Source organism: Schistocerca serialis, chromosome 1 (genome assembly GCF_023864345.2).
Source record: "Schistocerca serialis cubense isolate TAMUIC-IGC-003099 chromosome 1, iqSchSeri2.2, whole genome shotgun sequence".
Taxonomy (NCBI): domain Eukaryota; kingdom Metazoa; phylum Arthropoda; class Insecta; order Orthoptera; family Acrididae; genus Schistocerca; species Schistocerca serialis.
The window spans coordinates 696,776,923-696,794,585 of NC_064638.1; the positions used below are offsets into that span (position 1 = coordinate 696,776,923).

Genomic DNA, 17,663 nt, shown 5'->3' on the forward strand with positions numbered 1-17,663 from the left:
ACTTGCCAGAAGAAGAACAATGTCTGTTAAAATTAAGCATTTCAGAAGAAATTATTAATATACGCCATTACCACAAAGATAAATATTTAGACCAATACAACCACATTTTTTGGAAGAAAATATTTGGTACTCACAAGAAAAAGTTAAAAACAGTTTGCGTAAAATACTAGTTGAACACCTTTCCAAGAGTACAAATGTGGATATCAACCTTATTCCTGGACAAGCTCTAGTTCAACTTGTGCATCAAGAATATTTGTACAAATATCAGTTGAAGAATCAGCAAATAGTGTTGAAAATAATGATGAATTTCTTTCTGGGACTTTTGAATTAGTTGAGGATAATGCACCGTATCAAGTAGAATCCATTTGTGAAGCTTCAGAATTATCTCCTTTGTGTCAAATAACAAACTACAACACAGAACAGTGTCAGCTTTACAAAGAAAAACTGATAAAATCACAAGCACAGTCAAGTGAAAATTGCAAGAATCTTTCCATAATGACTTAGAAGCTCAGAATCAAAATAGTAAAGAAAATGTACAAAGAGAGTATGATATACTTATTACCAAAATGAAAGAAAAATTCAAAGTTTCTGCTAAAGATGATAAAAGTAAGATAATTGACCTCTCGCCTAGGTCATGGTCAAAGAAAAAATAATTGAGGAATTTGGTGCATCTGAATACTGGGGGAAGTTAACTAGGCAGCTAGTAAAGGATCAAGGTATCTTACCACAACTTTCAAAAAGACAAGTGGCAACAAAATAAGTGAAGTTGCTATTAATTGTGTTTCAACTGTGATTAACAATGTTAAGGTCCAGAAGCAGAAAAGGTTAATTCTTCTCTCGTTAAATGAGTTCTACAGCCTCTATAAATGGAAATATCCAGCTCACAAAATTGGCAGCTCTATTTTTGTGCTCTACGACCAAAGTGCTGCGTCCTTCCGGAACTCATAGTGTATGGGTTTGCATGCATCATCAAAACACAAAGCTTAATACAAATTATTAAGACCTGATAGCTTTCATGGTATGCGACATTAATAATGAAATATGTATGCTTTATTCCAGTGCAGAATGTTCTGGACCAGATAACACTGCTTGATGAAGTAATTTTCAAACAGTGTGTACAAACTGACAGAGCTGAGTTCATTACACAGGTAATGCCCAGTGATGAATTTTTACATTCTCTTATTGGTAAGCTGGTGTTTTTAAAATTCCATCACTTTATCTCAAAAGTTCAGGCCTAATATTTCAAGGAAATTAAAGAAAACCTGGAAGAAACCCACTGATTGGTGGTTTTGCAGAAATCTGTACATTCAAAGCTTTCACTGGACTAATACACAAGTGACACTTCATCCATTTGTCACATATTTTAAAGAAGAAGACAAAGTATGTTGCAAATCTAGTAGTGTAATTAGTGACCACCTTAATCATAATACTATGACTGCATACAAACTTCAACATCACCTCATTAGGGAAATTAAGAATATCATAGGCAATGTTGAAATGGTCACCAACTTTAGCGATAGTGCAAGCAGCAAGTACAAAAATAAGAAAACTTCATTAGTGTTTGCCAACATGAAAATTATTTTGGTTCACGAGCAGAGTGAAATTTCTCTACCTCATCACACAGAAAGAATTCTTGCAATGGTGTAGACGGAAAAACAAAATGAGAAGTTACATGAGCTTCCATTCACAGACCTTACACGGAACATACCCCGACTCAACAAGATAGGTTTAAATACTGTCGACAGAATATTACTGGAGTTGGATATATATTGGTTTCTTCACCTGAAACTGAACAAATGAAAGCAAAACTGACTGAGATATTTGAATGTTGTTTACCAGTCAAAGGAAAAAGAAGCTATCACAGATATGTGGCCATAAGTGACAATACTTCCAAAGGCTCCAACTTTGATGATCATCAAAGTTCAACTGTTTTTACACACACATCATCTTTCACAAATAATGTCTATATTGTTCATATGTATGATGAGAAGTGGTGGCTCGGAAAAATTGAAGACAAAAGTGAACATAACAATGATGTTTTGGTGCATTTCTTCCACCAATCTGGACCAAACACTGCCTTTCAACTTTCCAAACATGATATTGCTTGGGTGCCTGCAAAGAAAATAGTATGAAAAGTGACTCCATTGGAACTCACAACAGTGTCTGGTAGAACACACAACATAACTGATGAACTATACAATGAAATATCATGTTTGTTTAACTCTCTGACGAAAATTGCAGCTGGCAAGTAGTTACAAGTAAAGTTTAAATCTAAACACATAGAGAATGATTATTGTGTGTATATTGTATGCAAGTAAATTAAGTTTAAGAATTAGAACTCACGCCTCTCGTTATCACTACCTACTGTTATTTAAAGGTATAAATATTTCATTATTGTATATGCAATGATTTAAAAATCATTCAGGCAATGTGAACTGCAATAATTTCAAGCCTTTGTTTGCCGACTTGGCACTGAGTGAGCATGTGGAAGGGTGCGTATTTACTGAAATTCACTGCTCTATTACTCTCAATCTCGCTGAATCTGTGATAATTCTTTGTGGGATATACCTATGAGTAAGAAGAATATTCTGTAAAATTCTCACTTGTTTTCATTCAGTCCCTTTTTAGATACTGACTCCTGAAGATTGACAAAGATTTTCAGACATTTTATAAAAGCTCTAGAAAAAACAGGATGACATTCTCAGGAGTAAAACTTATACAACAGGTTGTTATGCAAGTATGCAACACAGAAATAACATATTACTAGAGTGTCTCTTCCTTCATAAAAATTTATGGTCTCAAAAACTAACAACTGATAACATGAAGGCTGTAAACGAAAAGGAAACAACAAAATCACTAAAAGTAAACATGGGTCATGTGGTGACTACCCCCTCCCAACAATAACTCTCACTGCTCTGCACATGCATGAATCTGGGTGCTTAGGTATGCCAGAAAAACGTTTCCAGTTGGCATCTGCCTGCTTGCTGCTGCGGTTGACACAGCTAACAGCCACATTTCAAGGAGCCAGAAGTGGGAGAAGGTACTGTTCATACATGACTCATCTATGCATGCACACGAGCCCATTGGCGATTGCCGAAATGAATCTAATGTAAGCACATAAAAGGTTGTGATGTCATGCTCATCAGAAGCAGTTTGTTGTTATGTAGTACTGCATAGTCTTTTATGAAGTACTGAATAGTCTTTGTTGTAAGGCCTTTGACACATTTTGCTGTTGACACACAATTGTGTGTGCATTGTGTTTTGTTGTTATAAATGGTGTATTTCCTTTGCAACTTAAGTTTTTATTCTCTCATTTATGATTTATTGCTGCAGTAATATTCTGCAGTAGCAGGATACAGTAATATTCTTTGTTATGGTATCAGTTCTTACAAGTCAATATTACAAATATTTAACTGACAGCTAAAACAATTAAGAATTCCTGGAGTTCCAAAAAAAATCCCAGATTTTTACTTGTTTTCTCCCAGATGAAAAAATTCCTGGGTTTTCCCAATTTCCTGGTCATCGCAGGGTATACACATCCCGCAAAAAGCGAAAAAAGTGGGGACTTGTCTGCTCCAACTACACTCGTGCTCATAAATGAAGGATAATGCTGATACATGGTGAAACAACGCTCTAGTGGGCGGTTTGCGGGTTTAAATCACTTCGGGGTATGACCATGCAGTGCATTTGACCTGCGGTCGTCCCACGGTGGCACTGGCAGCAGTCCATATACGCAGAGGTGTGTTGGTGCATGTCAGAGTACCGTGCAGCGAGTAAGTGTGCAGACATTTTCAGAGGTACTAATGGTGACTGTGTGTTGAAAGTGGCTCAAAGAACACATATCAATGAGGTTATGAGGGGTAGAATACTAGGGCGACTGGAGGGTGGTAAAAACACAGCAGGTCGTAGCACGGGTCCTCCGTATGCCACTAAGTGTGATCTCAAGATTATGGCAATGATTCCAGCAGACAGGAAATGTGTCCAGGTGCTACATTACGGGACGTCCACAGTATACAACATAACAAGAAGACCGATATCTCACCATTTGTGCCCACAGACAGTCACCGACTACTGCAGGTAGCTTTGCTCAGGACCTTACTGCAGCCACTGGAACAGTTGTCCCCAGACACACAGTCTACAGACATCTGAACAGACATGGTTTATTTGCCTGGAGATCTGCAAGGTGCATTCCAATTACCCCTGGTCACAGGAGAGCCTGTAAAGCCTGGTGTCAAGAACACAGTGCATGGTCATCGGAACAGAGGTCGCAGGTTATGTTCACGAACGAGTCCAGGTAGTCTGAACAGTGATTCTCACCAGGTTTTCATCTGGTGTGAACCAGGTACCAGGTACCAGATACCAACCTCTTAATGTCCTTGAAAGGGACCTGTATGAAGGTTGTGGTCTGATGGTGTGGGGTGGGATTATGATTGGTGCACGTACACCCCTGCATGTCTTTGACAGAGGAACTGTAATGCATCAAGTGTATCGGAACGTCATTTTGCACCAGTATGTCTGCCTTTACAGGGGCGCAGTTGGTCCCACATTCCTCCTGATGGATGATAACACATGTCCCCAGTGAGCTGCCATTGTGGAGGAGTACCTTGAAACAGAAGATATCAGGCGAATGAAGTGGCCTGCCTGTTCTCCAGATCTAAACCCCATCGAGCACGTCTGGGACGCTCTTGGTCGACATATCGCTGCATGTCTTCAAACCCCTAGGACACTTCAGGAGCTCCGACAGGCACTTGTGCGAGAATGGCAGGCTATACCCCAGCAGCTGCTCGACCACCTGATCCAGAGTATGGCAACCTGTTGCGCAGCCTGTATACGTGTAGACGGTAATCATATCCTATACTGATGTCGGGGTACATGCGCGGGAAGCAGTGGCGTTTTGTAGCACGTGTTTCAGGACGGTGGGAGGGGGGGAGGAGCCTCCCCCTGCTGTGGGTACATCCCATGTGACCGCAGGTTAATTTCTTCCCTCCTCACCTTATTGTGCCTTTAGATTAGGCACATACGGAACACACGACACAGACCTGTAAATCCACGGTATTGGTGATAAGTTGAGAAAACCATCCCAAAACACATGCTACAAAACGACACTGTTTCCCGCGCATGTACCCCAACATCAATATTGGATATGGTCACCATGCACACGTACAAAGCCCGCACAACGGGTTGGCATACTCTGGATCAGGTGGTCAAGCAGCTGCTGGTGCATAGCGTCCCATTCTTGCACCAGTGCCTGTCGGAGCTCCTGAAGTGTCGATGGCAGCTCGGTGGGGCCGTGCGTTGTCATCCATCAGGAGGAAGGTGGGACCCACTGTACCCCTGAAAATGCGGATCTATTGGTGCAAAATGACGTCACGATACACCTGACCTGTTACAGTTCCTCTGTCAAAAACATGTAAGGGTGTATGTGGACCAATCATAATCCCACCCCACACCACCAACCACAACCTCCATACAGGTCCTTTTCAAGGACATTAAGGGGTTGGTATCTGGTCCCTGGTTCACGCCAGATGAAAACCCGGTGAGAATCACTGTTCAGGCTATACCTGGACTCGTTCGTGAACATAACCTGCGACCACTGTTCCGATGACCATGCACCGTTTTCTTGACACCAGGCTTTACAGGCTCTCCTGTGACCAGGGGTCATTGAAATGCACCTTGCAGGACTCCAGGCAAATAAACCACGACTGTTCAGTCATCTGTAGACTGTGTGTCTGGAGACAACTATTCCAGTGGCTGCAGTAATGTCCCGAGCAAAGCTACCTGCAGTAGTCGGTGGCCGTCTACGGGCACTGATGGTGAGATATCGGGCTTCTTGTGATGTTGTACACTGTGGACGTCCCCTACTGTAGCACCTGGACACGTTTCCTGTCAGCTGGAATCATTGCCATAATCTTGAGATCACACTTAGTGACATACGGAGGGACCGTGCTACGACCTGCTGTGTTTGACCAGCCTCCAGTTGCCCTAGTATTCTGCCCCTCATAACCTCATTGATATGTGTTCTTTGAGCCATTTTCAACACACAGTCACCATTAGCATGTCTGAAAACGTCTGCACACTTACTCGCTGCACGGTACTCTGACATGCACCAACACACCTCTGCATATATGGACTGCTGCCAGTGCTACCGTGCGACGACCGCAGGTCAAATGCACCGTATGGTCATACCCCGAAGTGATTTAAACCCGCAAACCGCCCACTAGAGTGTTGTTTCACCACACACACACACACACACACACACACACACACACATACATATCCACTCCTAATACTAAAAGTGGCAGAGTATTATAGTGTACTGTAGAATTTGCTCTCCCTCAGGAAATGCAACACTTTGGTAGTGCCCATCCCATCATCTGCAACCCTCTGAGATAATGAGCTAGGCAAGCTGAGAGCGCGCTACAGATAGGCCAGAAGGGCACACTCTACAAGAACATGCGTTGTCGTCAGTAGACTGCTTCAGCTGTTGTGAGGAGGATACTCCTGACGCAGAAGGAACTTGTGGGTGCTGTCTCACCCGCAGCAATGGGACACTGGCTTTCACAAGGACACTGTCACAGGGCTCTTACGGAAGGCATCCATTGCCAACCTCATGCCAGTGTGGTTTACAGGGTCCAGCAAGCTCAGTATGGACAATGCTGCCGACCCACAGGCAACACATCCACAGTGCAGTTGGGATAAAATCAGCACTCTGTAAAATCTCAAAAGAACTATGCAGTCCACGCCCCATGAGGAGTTACTAAAAAACAGAGAGTATTTAGCTTATTCACTGACGCTGCATTGAGCCAGCAGACATGTGGCAACCAAGTTGGCTTGCTGGCAAATATAATGCCTAAGAATTGAAAAGTTTTAACGAGTTCAAGTATCTGGTCTCCAAGAGAAATTTCTGGGTGCAGGTGCACAGTCTGGAGTCGGCAAATATGCACAACTCATGATTTTGCAGGAGAGAATTGATAGCTGTAATTCAGGCCTAATCATGTAGTCTCCAGACAGTCCCCAGAAGTTGGCGCTCAGCAGTGTGCAGTGATGTAGAGGCATAGTACACACAAAGATCATCCACATACAGTGAGGGAGAGACTATGGGGCCCACTACATTTACAATGCCATTAATAACAACAGCAAACAGCATTATAGGCAGAACTGATTCTCTTTCCTGTATATATTGGTTGCTGAGTGTCTAACCTATCTGGACCCGAAAAAGTCAGAGGGATAGGAAATTTTGGATAAAAATGGGTAAACTGACCCAGAGATCCCACTCATGCAGTGTAGACAGGATGTGGTGTGTCAACAGGTGTTACCATATGCCTTCTGTAGGTCAAAGAACAAGGCAATCAGATATTGGCGACATGCGAAAGCACTGCGCACTCCGTATTTAAGATGAACCAGGCGATCTGTCGCAGACCAGAAAGCCAAAGCCACTTTGGAATCATGATATATGCCCTCTGACTTCAAGGAAACAGCCAAGACGGCCAGACAGACTGGTCGGTAGTTAGTTAAAATAAGCGGGTCATTTCTGAGTTTCAGGACAAGAATAATATCATCTTCCATTTGGCAAGTACCATGGGATCAGTGCAGGTGTTACCACTGACAAGATTGCCAGGAACCGTCAAATATGGCAGATGGCCACAAATGAGGCAGAGTTTTGTCTACACCTGGGACAATGGGTGGTTGGATGGCGTAGATGACACTTATTGCTCTCAACACTCCTGCTTCCTCTTCTTTATTAGAAACTGCACTTTCACCAGGGTCTTGAATGCTATTAAATTATCCATAGAGCGAAGGTGCTTGTGCCACTGAAATGCCCTGCAGCATTCCCTGATAGCTGTGGACCACCTTGCCAACAGTGGTTGTCGGGATGAGCTGGAGGAGCGGGGTGCCATTGCTGCTGCAGCAAAAATGATCAATAATATCCCGTACTGCTTTGTCAATATCCATCACATGACTGGCTGCAACAGAGGTTGTAGAGGAGAAAGCCTGCCTGTCAGCTTTCTGAAGTGACCAATGTGGAGTGTGTTCCGGATGTATGAATGGAGAGGGAGAGAACAATAGGAAAATGGTTGCAGTCACAAAGATCGTCATGGACGTGCCACTGAATCACGGATAAGATACTCGGGCTGCAAACTGTGTGATCAATAGTTGAGTATGTTTTGTGGGCCATAATAAATTTGTTGCACCTCCAGTGTTGAGTACGTAGACATCCAATTCTGAAAGGAGGCGATCTAGTGCCCAGCCTCTGCGAGACTTAGTAGCCGCCTCACAGAGGATTATGGCATTAAAATCCCCCAAATAAGAGGAAGGGGGAAGGTAGCTGTTCCATTAAATATGACAGCTCATGATACTGGAAAGGTCCACCAGGGTGTAGATAAACATTACATATTGTCATCCGAACTGACGTGTAGACACTAATGGCCATGGCCTCTAGTGCAGTGGTACAGAGCACCTGCTCACTGGAAGCATCACAGCATAAGAGGGTAAAGACCCCATGACAGGCTCTCTCGATATTAACATGATTGGTACAGCAAGGTTTCTTGTTTTCAGAGCAGGGAGTTGTATTGCTGTAAACCACATTTCCTGAGGTGCTATACCGATTAAACGGTAAGTAGCCATTAAACGATGGAGTTCAGCCAGATGGTGATAATAGCCATTACAGTTTCATTTGAAGAGCATTGGAGTCAGGTCTGAGAAAGTGGCGAGTGGAAAAGATAGGTGTGATTACTTCACTAACAGGTCGTAGTCGATGATAGTGTAATCCATCATCAATGTGCATAGGCTCAACCTCTTTGGGAAGCGTAACATCTGAAGCTTCAGAAAGTAGTTTATCTTTCTACATAACCTTATCCTTGTGAGACTTCAATTTCTGTGAAGATTTCCCCACTGTCTTCCAAGAACGAAGAGGATCATACTTCTCTTCAGCCATCCCTGATGACACCAAAGGGTGAATAGGCATCTCTGGCCGGACCAATGGTGTGGAAATCAATGGGGGTATAAGTGCACGGGGCAAAAGAGCTGGCATCCCCTCCACCAATGGTAGGACAGCCCCTGGGATATCGCCAGGGGTAGGAGGTGCATGCGAGAGCTTGTACCCGCGTGAGAGATGGACTGTGACACAACAGTCACAAAATTTGAGACCATACCAGTCAGATACAGTCTTTCAAACTTTTTCATTGCTTCTTGATATGACAGGTGGTCAAGTATTATATACTCTTCAATTTTCTTCTCCCTCTTGAACACCGAGCACTGCGGTGAACGAAGAGAGTGCGGTTCTGGACAGTTGACAAACTGAGGAGTTGGTCACAATGGCTGCCCTCATGGGACATCCATCCACATGCCCCACAGATAGCCTCATTACAACAGTGAGAGGATGTGTGTCCAAACCTTTGGCATTTAAAACACATCAGAGGAGGAAAATAAGGACTGCCATCACACCTATAAACCATGACCTTAACCTTTTCAGGCAAAAGTTGCCTTTGAAGACTAGGATAAAAGCTCCAGTGCCCACTCTATTATCCTCAAGTCCCCTCTGGACGTGGTGAACAAACTGGACTCCATGCCGCACCAGATTAGTATGCAGCTCTTCAGCAGTTCGTAGCATTAGATCCCAACAGAAAATAACACCTTGAATTCTACTGAGCTTGTTACAAGGACACTGGACAGCACTGAGAGCACAAAATAACCTTAACCAGCTTGCCCCGTGTGCAACAGCACTGTCTCTCGTGACACTCGATATCCCGTCTGCGTGCACAGCTGCCTCATCCCATGTACTGACAGCTTACATAAATCTTAAAAACTGCCTAGCAATTACTTCAGATTATTTCAACAGCTCTTCAAACATGAAACCATCTGAATATCATAATTAATCCTTGTTTTGGGGTACATTAAACATTACAGTATTGTGGTCTTATTTCCGTAGAGAATTCAAGGAAAATTCGGATGTAACAACCCATCAAAGACAATATCATTAACAGATGAATTCAGATTTCAAAATATGAATACTTTACCACACTGTGAGTACAATGCAGTTCCGAAACTGTAGTACATAGCATCACTGGTTTGCACGACTGTGAAAAAACACAATGGTTCGCTAAAACCATATTGTTTTGAAAGGACTCCAAAAATACAAGATACTAATTTGATACTTTACTACAACAGCATGCAAAGTCCACAGCACCAAGATCTTTCTCTAGTATGGTTATGACACGCAATCATGCTACCATCTAACAGTGAGTCCATTTCAACTATATTCCACTCAATCTTGCAACACTGGCAATATATGAAGATTTTTCAAACCAGAAGCCCCAGATTTGGATTTTGGTTTTAAAAGCAGGAATACTAGACTAGACTATTATGGTCAGGTGGGCTATTTGTACAGTAGGCATAATTTGAAACATCAGGTACAAAATTATGCTGGAGAGATGTTTGCTGTAACTGTTGGCAGCATTGTTTTCACTCACAACTTTTTTATTCTGATATCACTTCCCTCTATTTTTTATTGATGGATTTTGTTAATTGCTGAGGTTTCGATATGTGTACAAGTTCATTAGCTACAGATTTCTGAAGGAAGAAAATTGTATTTTCCTCCTGGAATTATTGGCAAGTTCAACAGATTTATGATTTATCAAATTATTTTATCATTCCAAAACAAGATTATACCAATGACAATTACTTAATTTCAAACCAGATAAGAACCACTGCATGTTTAGTGTTTCCTCACAAATAAATTACTTAGTGTGGCAATTAGGTGCAAATACGGAGTGGAGAATGAAACACATTGATTTTTTACACATTATGTTTTGGAAAATGCCAAGGACCCCAATTATAAAGCTTACAGTTATACTGTGAATGATATGTCAAGGGTTGTGGGTGATGCTTTAAATGAAGTTAAAACATATATGGAAAAAGAAGCAACTTATGGTGCCCCGAAAATTGGTCACATATCACCGAATTATCTTTCTCCCAGTTAACAGTAAAAAATAAAAAGAAGAAATTCAATCTGGTGCTTTATACAGGATGTGCACAATTTTATTCCAATTTTTTCTTGTGGTTGGAAGGTACCACTGCATAAACCAGGTCCCCGGCATCCACAAACTCTTCCTCCACATATTAAAGCTACACAGGCTAACTGATTAATTGCTCGTGCAGAAATGGAATATCAACACACAAAGAAGAATTTAAGTTGTTTGTACAACAAACTGAAAACACCACTTAAGAATGGCAATCTTGGAGAGGATTGGTATCAGGCCTTTATGAAACCCAACCCCATTACTTCTCTGAAGAAACCTGAGACCCTTCAGAAGTTCCAAAAGAATTCTTGAGATCCATTTGTAGTTTATCCCTTTATGCCTTATCTCTCCAGTCAACCCCCACCACCCAATGTCCTACTGTTCAGCCACATAGGAGCATTCTCCTCAGACTGGAGCAACTGAATCACATTTTCTGCCAGGGTCTCTACTACTTTTCATGCCTTGAAATGAGAAATTTCCTACCCACTATCCTCCCCATCCCTCCCACAGTGGTATTCCACTCCCCCCCACCAAACCTACACAATATCCTTGCCCATCCCCACACAACTCCCGCTCCCAATCCCTTGCCTCATGGTTCATATCTCTGTAACAGACCTAGATGCAAGACCTGCCCCATACACCTTCCCATCACCACTTACTCCAGTCTGGTCACAAACATCACATATCCCATCAGAGGCAGGGCAACCTGACACCAGTCATGTGATCTACAAGCTAAGCCGCAACCACTGTGCTGCATTCTACGTGGATGTGACAACCAACGAGCTGTCTGCATGAATGGCCACTGACAAATTCTCTCCCCAGAAATAGTTGACCACCCAGTTTCTGAGCATGCTGCCCAACAAGACATTCTTCATTTCAATTACTGCTTCACAGCCTGTGCCATCAGTATCCTTCCCACCAACACCACCTTTTCCGAATCGCACAGGTGGGAACTCTCCTTACAGTAAATACTATGTTCCCATAACCTTCCTGGCCTCAACCTTTGTTAGCCACTGTCCTTTACCCACCTATCTGCTTCCCTGTTCCCATTCCAGCACTACACAGCTCTATAATCCACCAACACACCCACAGTCTTTTTACTTTTCTGCTGCCCCCCACCCCGCCCTCTGTCTACCCTCCTGACTGCATCTAGCCGCCCTAACATCTCCTCACCTCTTCTCTGTATACTCCCACAAGCAGCATTTTACGGCCTCCCACATCTACCCTGATATCCCTTCCCAGCCTCCTCCTTACCCTCACCACCCAGACTGCTACTGCCAACACATGCTGCTACTCACATTCTGGCCTCAGCAGGCAGCGACTATATGATGAGTAGCAATCCATCCTTTTGATAATATTGAACTGAATAACTTGGGTGACGAGTCTGGGTTTGGCAGTGACCCAACTAGGGTACGAGTTCTTGGGGAAAAAGGTAAAGCCACTGAATTGTCTGCTGGATCACGTAGGCAATGAACAGCTGTTTTAGCCTGTGTTGCTGCAGATGACACTTACTTGCCACCATAGATCATATACAACAGTGTTGCAGTTCAATGTTGATGAAATCTGCAAAATACCTACCCAGGGACATTTTATGCTGCTTTAAACAAATGGGTGGCTGGAGGAGCTCCAGTCTTACCAGTGGTTCACTATGGTTTTTATACCTCACAAAGAAAAAAATTTATAAAGCAAACCAGTAATTACCCAGAACTGCTATTTTGATATTTGATGGACATGTCAGTCTGCAATTAGTGGATACAGCTGTACAAAATGACATTCATTAAGTGCACTTGCCGAGTCCTTGGCCTGACAGACAACAACCCTTCAATAAATAAATCTTGCGAAATTCGGTGCATAGCAAAGAGCTAAAACAGTGTGCTGTTTGCACAAAAATTAATTTGCTAAACTTCTTGGTTAGATTTGGTCAACTGCATTAACATCGGAGAACATTACATGGAGATTCCTTACCACTGCGATTTTTCCAATTAACTTTGAAGTTTTTTCAGAAAATTTATTTGATACTAAGGACTTGCAACGATACAGATATTCTCCTCAGACCCAAGCCCTACCTCTCCCAGCACTTCATCCATTAATTTGCCGGGCACATTACCCTTTCCCAAACCAGATTCAAGTCCTACAGCTCTTTATAATGTAAGCCTAGCCTATGTAATAGTTCGCACCATAGAGCAAGACGGTATCTTGGATATAAGGACACAATTGCATTTCTCACCACAAAAGCAAAATATCCAAGACAAGTCCATTTTCATTCCTATTAGCCTTGTAAATTTGTTCTGCAAAACATCGAATTACACTGTAAGGAAAGTCAATCCACCCACATTTGCAAAAGCTTTAGTATGGACAAATTAAACAATTTTATTTCAGATGAATGAAGCCAAAGAGAAGAAAAATGGAAAAAGGAAGTATAACACCAATAGAAAGAGAAAAATACAACTAAGAGACAACAGTGAAGATGAGAAGCAGCTGCCAGAGCTTTATGATTAACAGAAGATGCTGAAGTGTCTGGTGAAGATAACAGAATCAGCCTGATTATTCTATCCCAACTCAAATCTTCAATTCATACCAGAGCATATGTACTAGTCAAGAGTTTCTTCTGGGAAGAGAAAATCTGTCAGTTGCATCGGGAATACAGAAGCGTCAGATTCCATCTGTCTGCTTTGACCCATGACATCACCAATAAGGCAGAAACGACCATTCTCACTGTTTCCAATACAGCGTCTATGACATCATTACATAAATGACAACAAACATGAAAATACATATAAAACCAACACACACATCTCTCTCCAAAAACATAATCAAACTAATGGGACCAGCATGAGAAATTGGGGGTTTTTGGGTGGGGACAAACTATATATAAACACACACACACACACACACACACACACACACACACACACACACACACACACACACACACACACCACAATCCCAAACCACACAAAACGATGACATAAAAACATCACAAAATTCCCAAGTTCCGCTACACTTACAATATCGACAGGAATTGGTCACTTCGCTTCACCTACATAGCTCAACCGCAGTTGTCGATACCACAAAATGAAAACCAACTGCTCCAAAAATTATACTCACACCGCATCTATCGATACCACAAAACCAACACCTAAAACAACAAAATTGGAATTGGACACTTCCCTTGACCTATATAGGTCAACAGCAACTAACGATACCAAGAGACACACAGCTACGATGACACATTGGAATCAAACACTTCTCATCACCTATGCAGCTCAAATACAACTCACGATACCAAAAAAATTGAAATCGAGTACTTCACCCTAAGATACATAAATCAACCACAAGTGCAGATACCAAAACATCAACCACCAACACATGCAGTAAATAGCAGTGACCCAACAACACACAAACACCACCGAACATCGTAACACGCGAACAATTGACCTAAAAAAACGACTACTTACCATAAAAAAGTTCCGGCGCTACACACTAAAACCCAACTCGCCTATTCTGCTTGCATACGCCGCCTTTCACTATCTCCATCACAAGCCCAAAAAGTTGCAGAAACTTAATGATGGACCATTAAACTTAGAAGTCATATCCATACCTAACAAAAGAAGCCACAAATTGAATTAAACGACTTACCGCGTGACAAACAGCAAACCAATAACTTCAAACAACACTGCAATAACATAAACACGATGGAAACTTAATTCTTAACTCACTGAAACTAATTTCCATTCTCCTATAACAGTCACGACCGACAAATGCAGACTTCAAACACTGACACCCAAATGAACCCGATACACCACCAGAGGACACCACCAATTGCAACAAGACCTCTACAAACAACACACTCATAAACTAAACTCCGCGCCATCATGATGTCACACAACACAACACCCTTACGTGACGGGTCAAAGCCAACGGGTGGGATTGGACGCCTCTATTGACCTGTTACATCCATGTACCTGTGGTGCAAGAGATAAAGAACCAGGAAATTAAAGTTAAGATCCTCAAAACTGTGGACAGAATTAAGAAGATATTCCAAACACGGCGATATGACATATTTCGTGTTTATGGGAACATGACATTTTAGCTATTTTGCCATAACCAGCTCTCCATAAATGTGGAGACTGAATTTCAATCTTTTTTCAAAATTCCATTGATGCCCATGAGAGAGTCATATTTTTCTGTTTATGTATAGCAAGAAGCATGTTACCTACTACCTCAAATGTAATGTTATTTAATACATTCCACTCAAAAATTGTATATTTTGGAATGTTTAATATGTTACTTGGAGTAATTCAAAACGGTTCAAATGGCTCTGGGCACTATGAGACGTAACAGCTGAGGTCATCAGTCCCCTAGAACTTAGAACTACTTAAACCTAAGAACATCACACTCACCCATGCCGGAGACAGGATTTGAACCTGCGATCATAGCGGTCGCGCAGTTCCAAACTGAAGCGCCTAGAACCACTCGGCTAGCTTGGAGTAATTGTCAAGACTATTATAATCATTCTTTAAAATATTCAGACATCACAGAACAGCATTGGTTTACACTTAACCCTCCTAGAAAATCCATATGCAGTTCACTCTTATAAATTTCAGTTTCCTTTCCCCCCTGACCTAATGGTGTGAGGTCAATTAGAATCAAAAGATCAGTGAATTCAAGACCAGAGTTTGTATGACCAGCCTATTATAACTTGCTTAAATTTAGCAAGCTAGTAATTACTTCAAGTCAAAGTCAAAACTTTTCAAAATCTTTTCCAATCAAGAACAGTCTTATGACAACTATGCTTATGAAATACACTGTAACTAATAAATAACAACCAACATATATGACTACACAGCATAACACTGCTCATGTTCAACAGCCATAACAGAAATTTAAAATAAAGATTGTATTATATTTATCCAAAATCTTATGACAGTGACTGGCTAACAAATCACATATGTATGTAAGCTTTACTTACACTCATATCATAGAAGCAACACATCCAATTCTGCTAGTGTATTCACTACTACAACATAACTTATCTTTTCGTGTGCAAAATTAAACACAATAGTAATTATGTTGCAACACTACAAACTGAACAAAAGCCAAGTTACTCAAGATAAATCGTCTGTGTGACACATTTAAGACTGAAAATCATACCTTTCAATCCAATCGTCCCTCCGTCTATCTTCACTGCCACCCCCACGGCGACCCTCACCTCTCTGGTAAGATTCTGTTCTTTCACCACGAAATTTGTCCCTACGCTTTCGATCATACTCGTCATCGCTGTCACCCATGTTCTAAAATACATATCACACAATTTTACATAAGCAACATTAAATGAAAAGCACACACTGAAACAACAGACATACCCAAAGTACATGATCAGAAAAAGTAGCAGAAAGACCAAACTTAGTTCACGTATTAAATGATAAAATAACAACAGAGTGTGCATCCCAGAGTGGTGTTTGGGCATGAACATCACTATTATTTACTAGTAAGGAAATACTATTAAGAATTTCATATCCGAAAGTCACTGTATCAACCCTATTCCAACAAGACTCTACATTCATCTTTGCAGTATATTGCAGGACAACTATATTATCAGGTCTCCATTCTGTTGCTCACTCTTTCTGCCCACACATCCCTCCCCTAAGAGATCTATGGCTGCAAGTACGAAAAACATTGCGACTGTACGACGCTTTATTTTCACTATAATTGAATAGGCCTGCGATTATGAAAAAAGAATTTTGCATGTACCTAAGGTATTCCAACTAACGAAATTTCTTGGTCACTTTTCACCTTTCACAGAGCTTCTTACTACTACGTGAGGAATAATGGTCGGCACACTGTCTAGATATTGTGCATTACCGTATAAACAATTACAGCTGGTATTGGTATGTTATTGTAAATTGTGTAAGGCCTACTCCTACTACAGGCGACAAATATGACCGCAGAATATAAATAATTTCTGACAACTTACAACTTTCCAACAGCTGAATGTAAGCCGCGTTATTCACTGTAAACTACACCGCGTGTGATTCTTAAAATAAGCAGCACTCCACTCCCCAGACGCAAATTTTTCACATATCAAAGTCACTTCAACTCACTACAATAAATTCAGTTCACTAAGACAACTTTTAAGTTCGTATTTACAAACATAACTCACCTAGTTTCTAACTCAATTACAACAACCACATTAGAAGTTTTCGCTGCACAGATATTACAATATTCTCCCGTCGGGCTCCACTCGACGCACGCAGTCAACCAATCGGAATTCACGTAACGAAAAACCGTTTCAGTGCCGTACATTCAATATATCCAGCACTTCTATCAATTGACTTTTACCGGCTATTCTATTGCTAAAAAAAATTAGTCGCCTTATCGCTTATTGTAATTATACAGAAAACAGAGGTCGAGATCTGAATTAGAAATTTCCCGTGAGATTTCGCATCATAAACTATGGATCGCGTAAGAGGCAGTGGGTCTGGCAGGTTGACTCAGTTTCATGTTCCATGGATCATTTGTAGGATTCATCGTAATGTTGTTGATCGAGTCATTTCACATTCATATTTCTTTTATTCAATGCTGATGTGTGTATTAATAATTCCTCCCAATATGCCTGCCTTTGACACATTATAAAAATACAAA

General features: G+C 41.5%; 1 protein-coding gene across 7 annotated transcripts in view; it reads right to left on the reverse strand.

Annotated features, from left to right (window-relative positions):
- Positions 1 to 17,275, reverse strand: part of LOC126480797 (serrate RNA effector molecule homolog) — a 202,897-nt gene extending 185,622 nt beyond the window's left edge. For 4 of the 7 annotated variants that reach the window (XM_050104151.1, XM_050104142.1, XM_050104168.1 and 1 more), the window contains exons 1-2: positions 16,996 to 17,016; positions 16,173 to 16,312 (exon numbers count right to left, since the gene is read on the reverse strand). In XM_050104151.1, the coding sequence (XP_049960108.1) occupies positions 16,173 to 16,309 (137 nt within the window). In that variant the 5' untranslated portion in view covers positions 16,310 to 16,312; positions 16,996 to 17,016. Of the gene's footprint in view, positions 1 to 16,172; positions 16,313 to 16,995; positions 17,017 to 17,181 lie in introns of those variants that run through there. The other 3 variants (XM_050104133.1, XM_050104160.1, XM_050104125.1) reach the window with 2 other exon arrangements.
- Between the last annotated feature and the right edge of the window lie 388 nt (positions 17,276 to 17,663).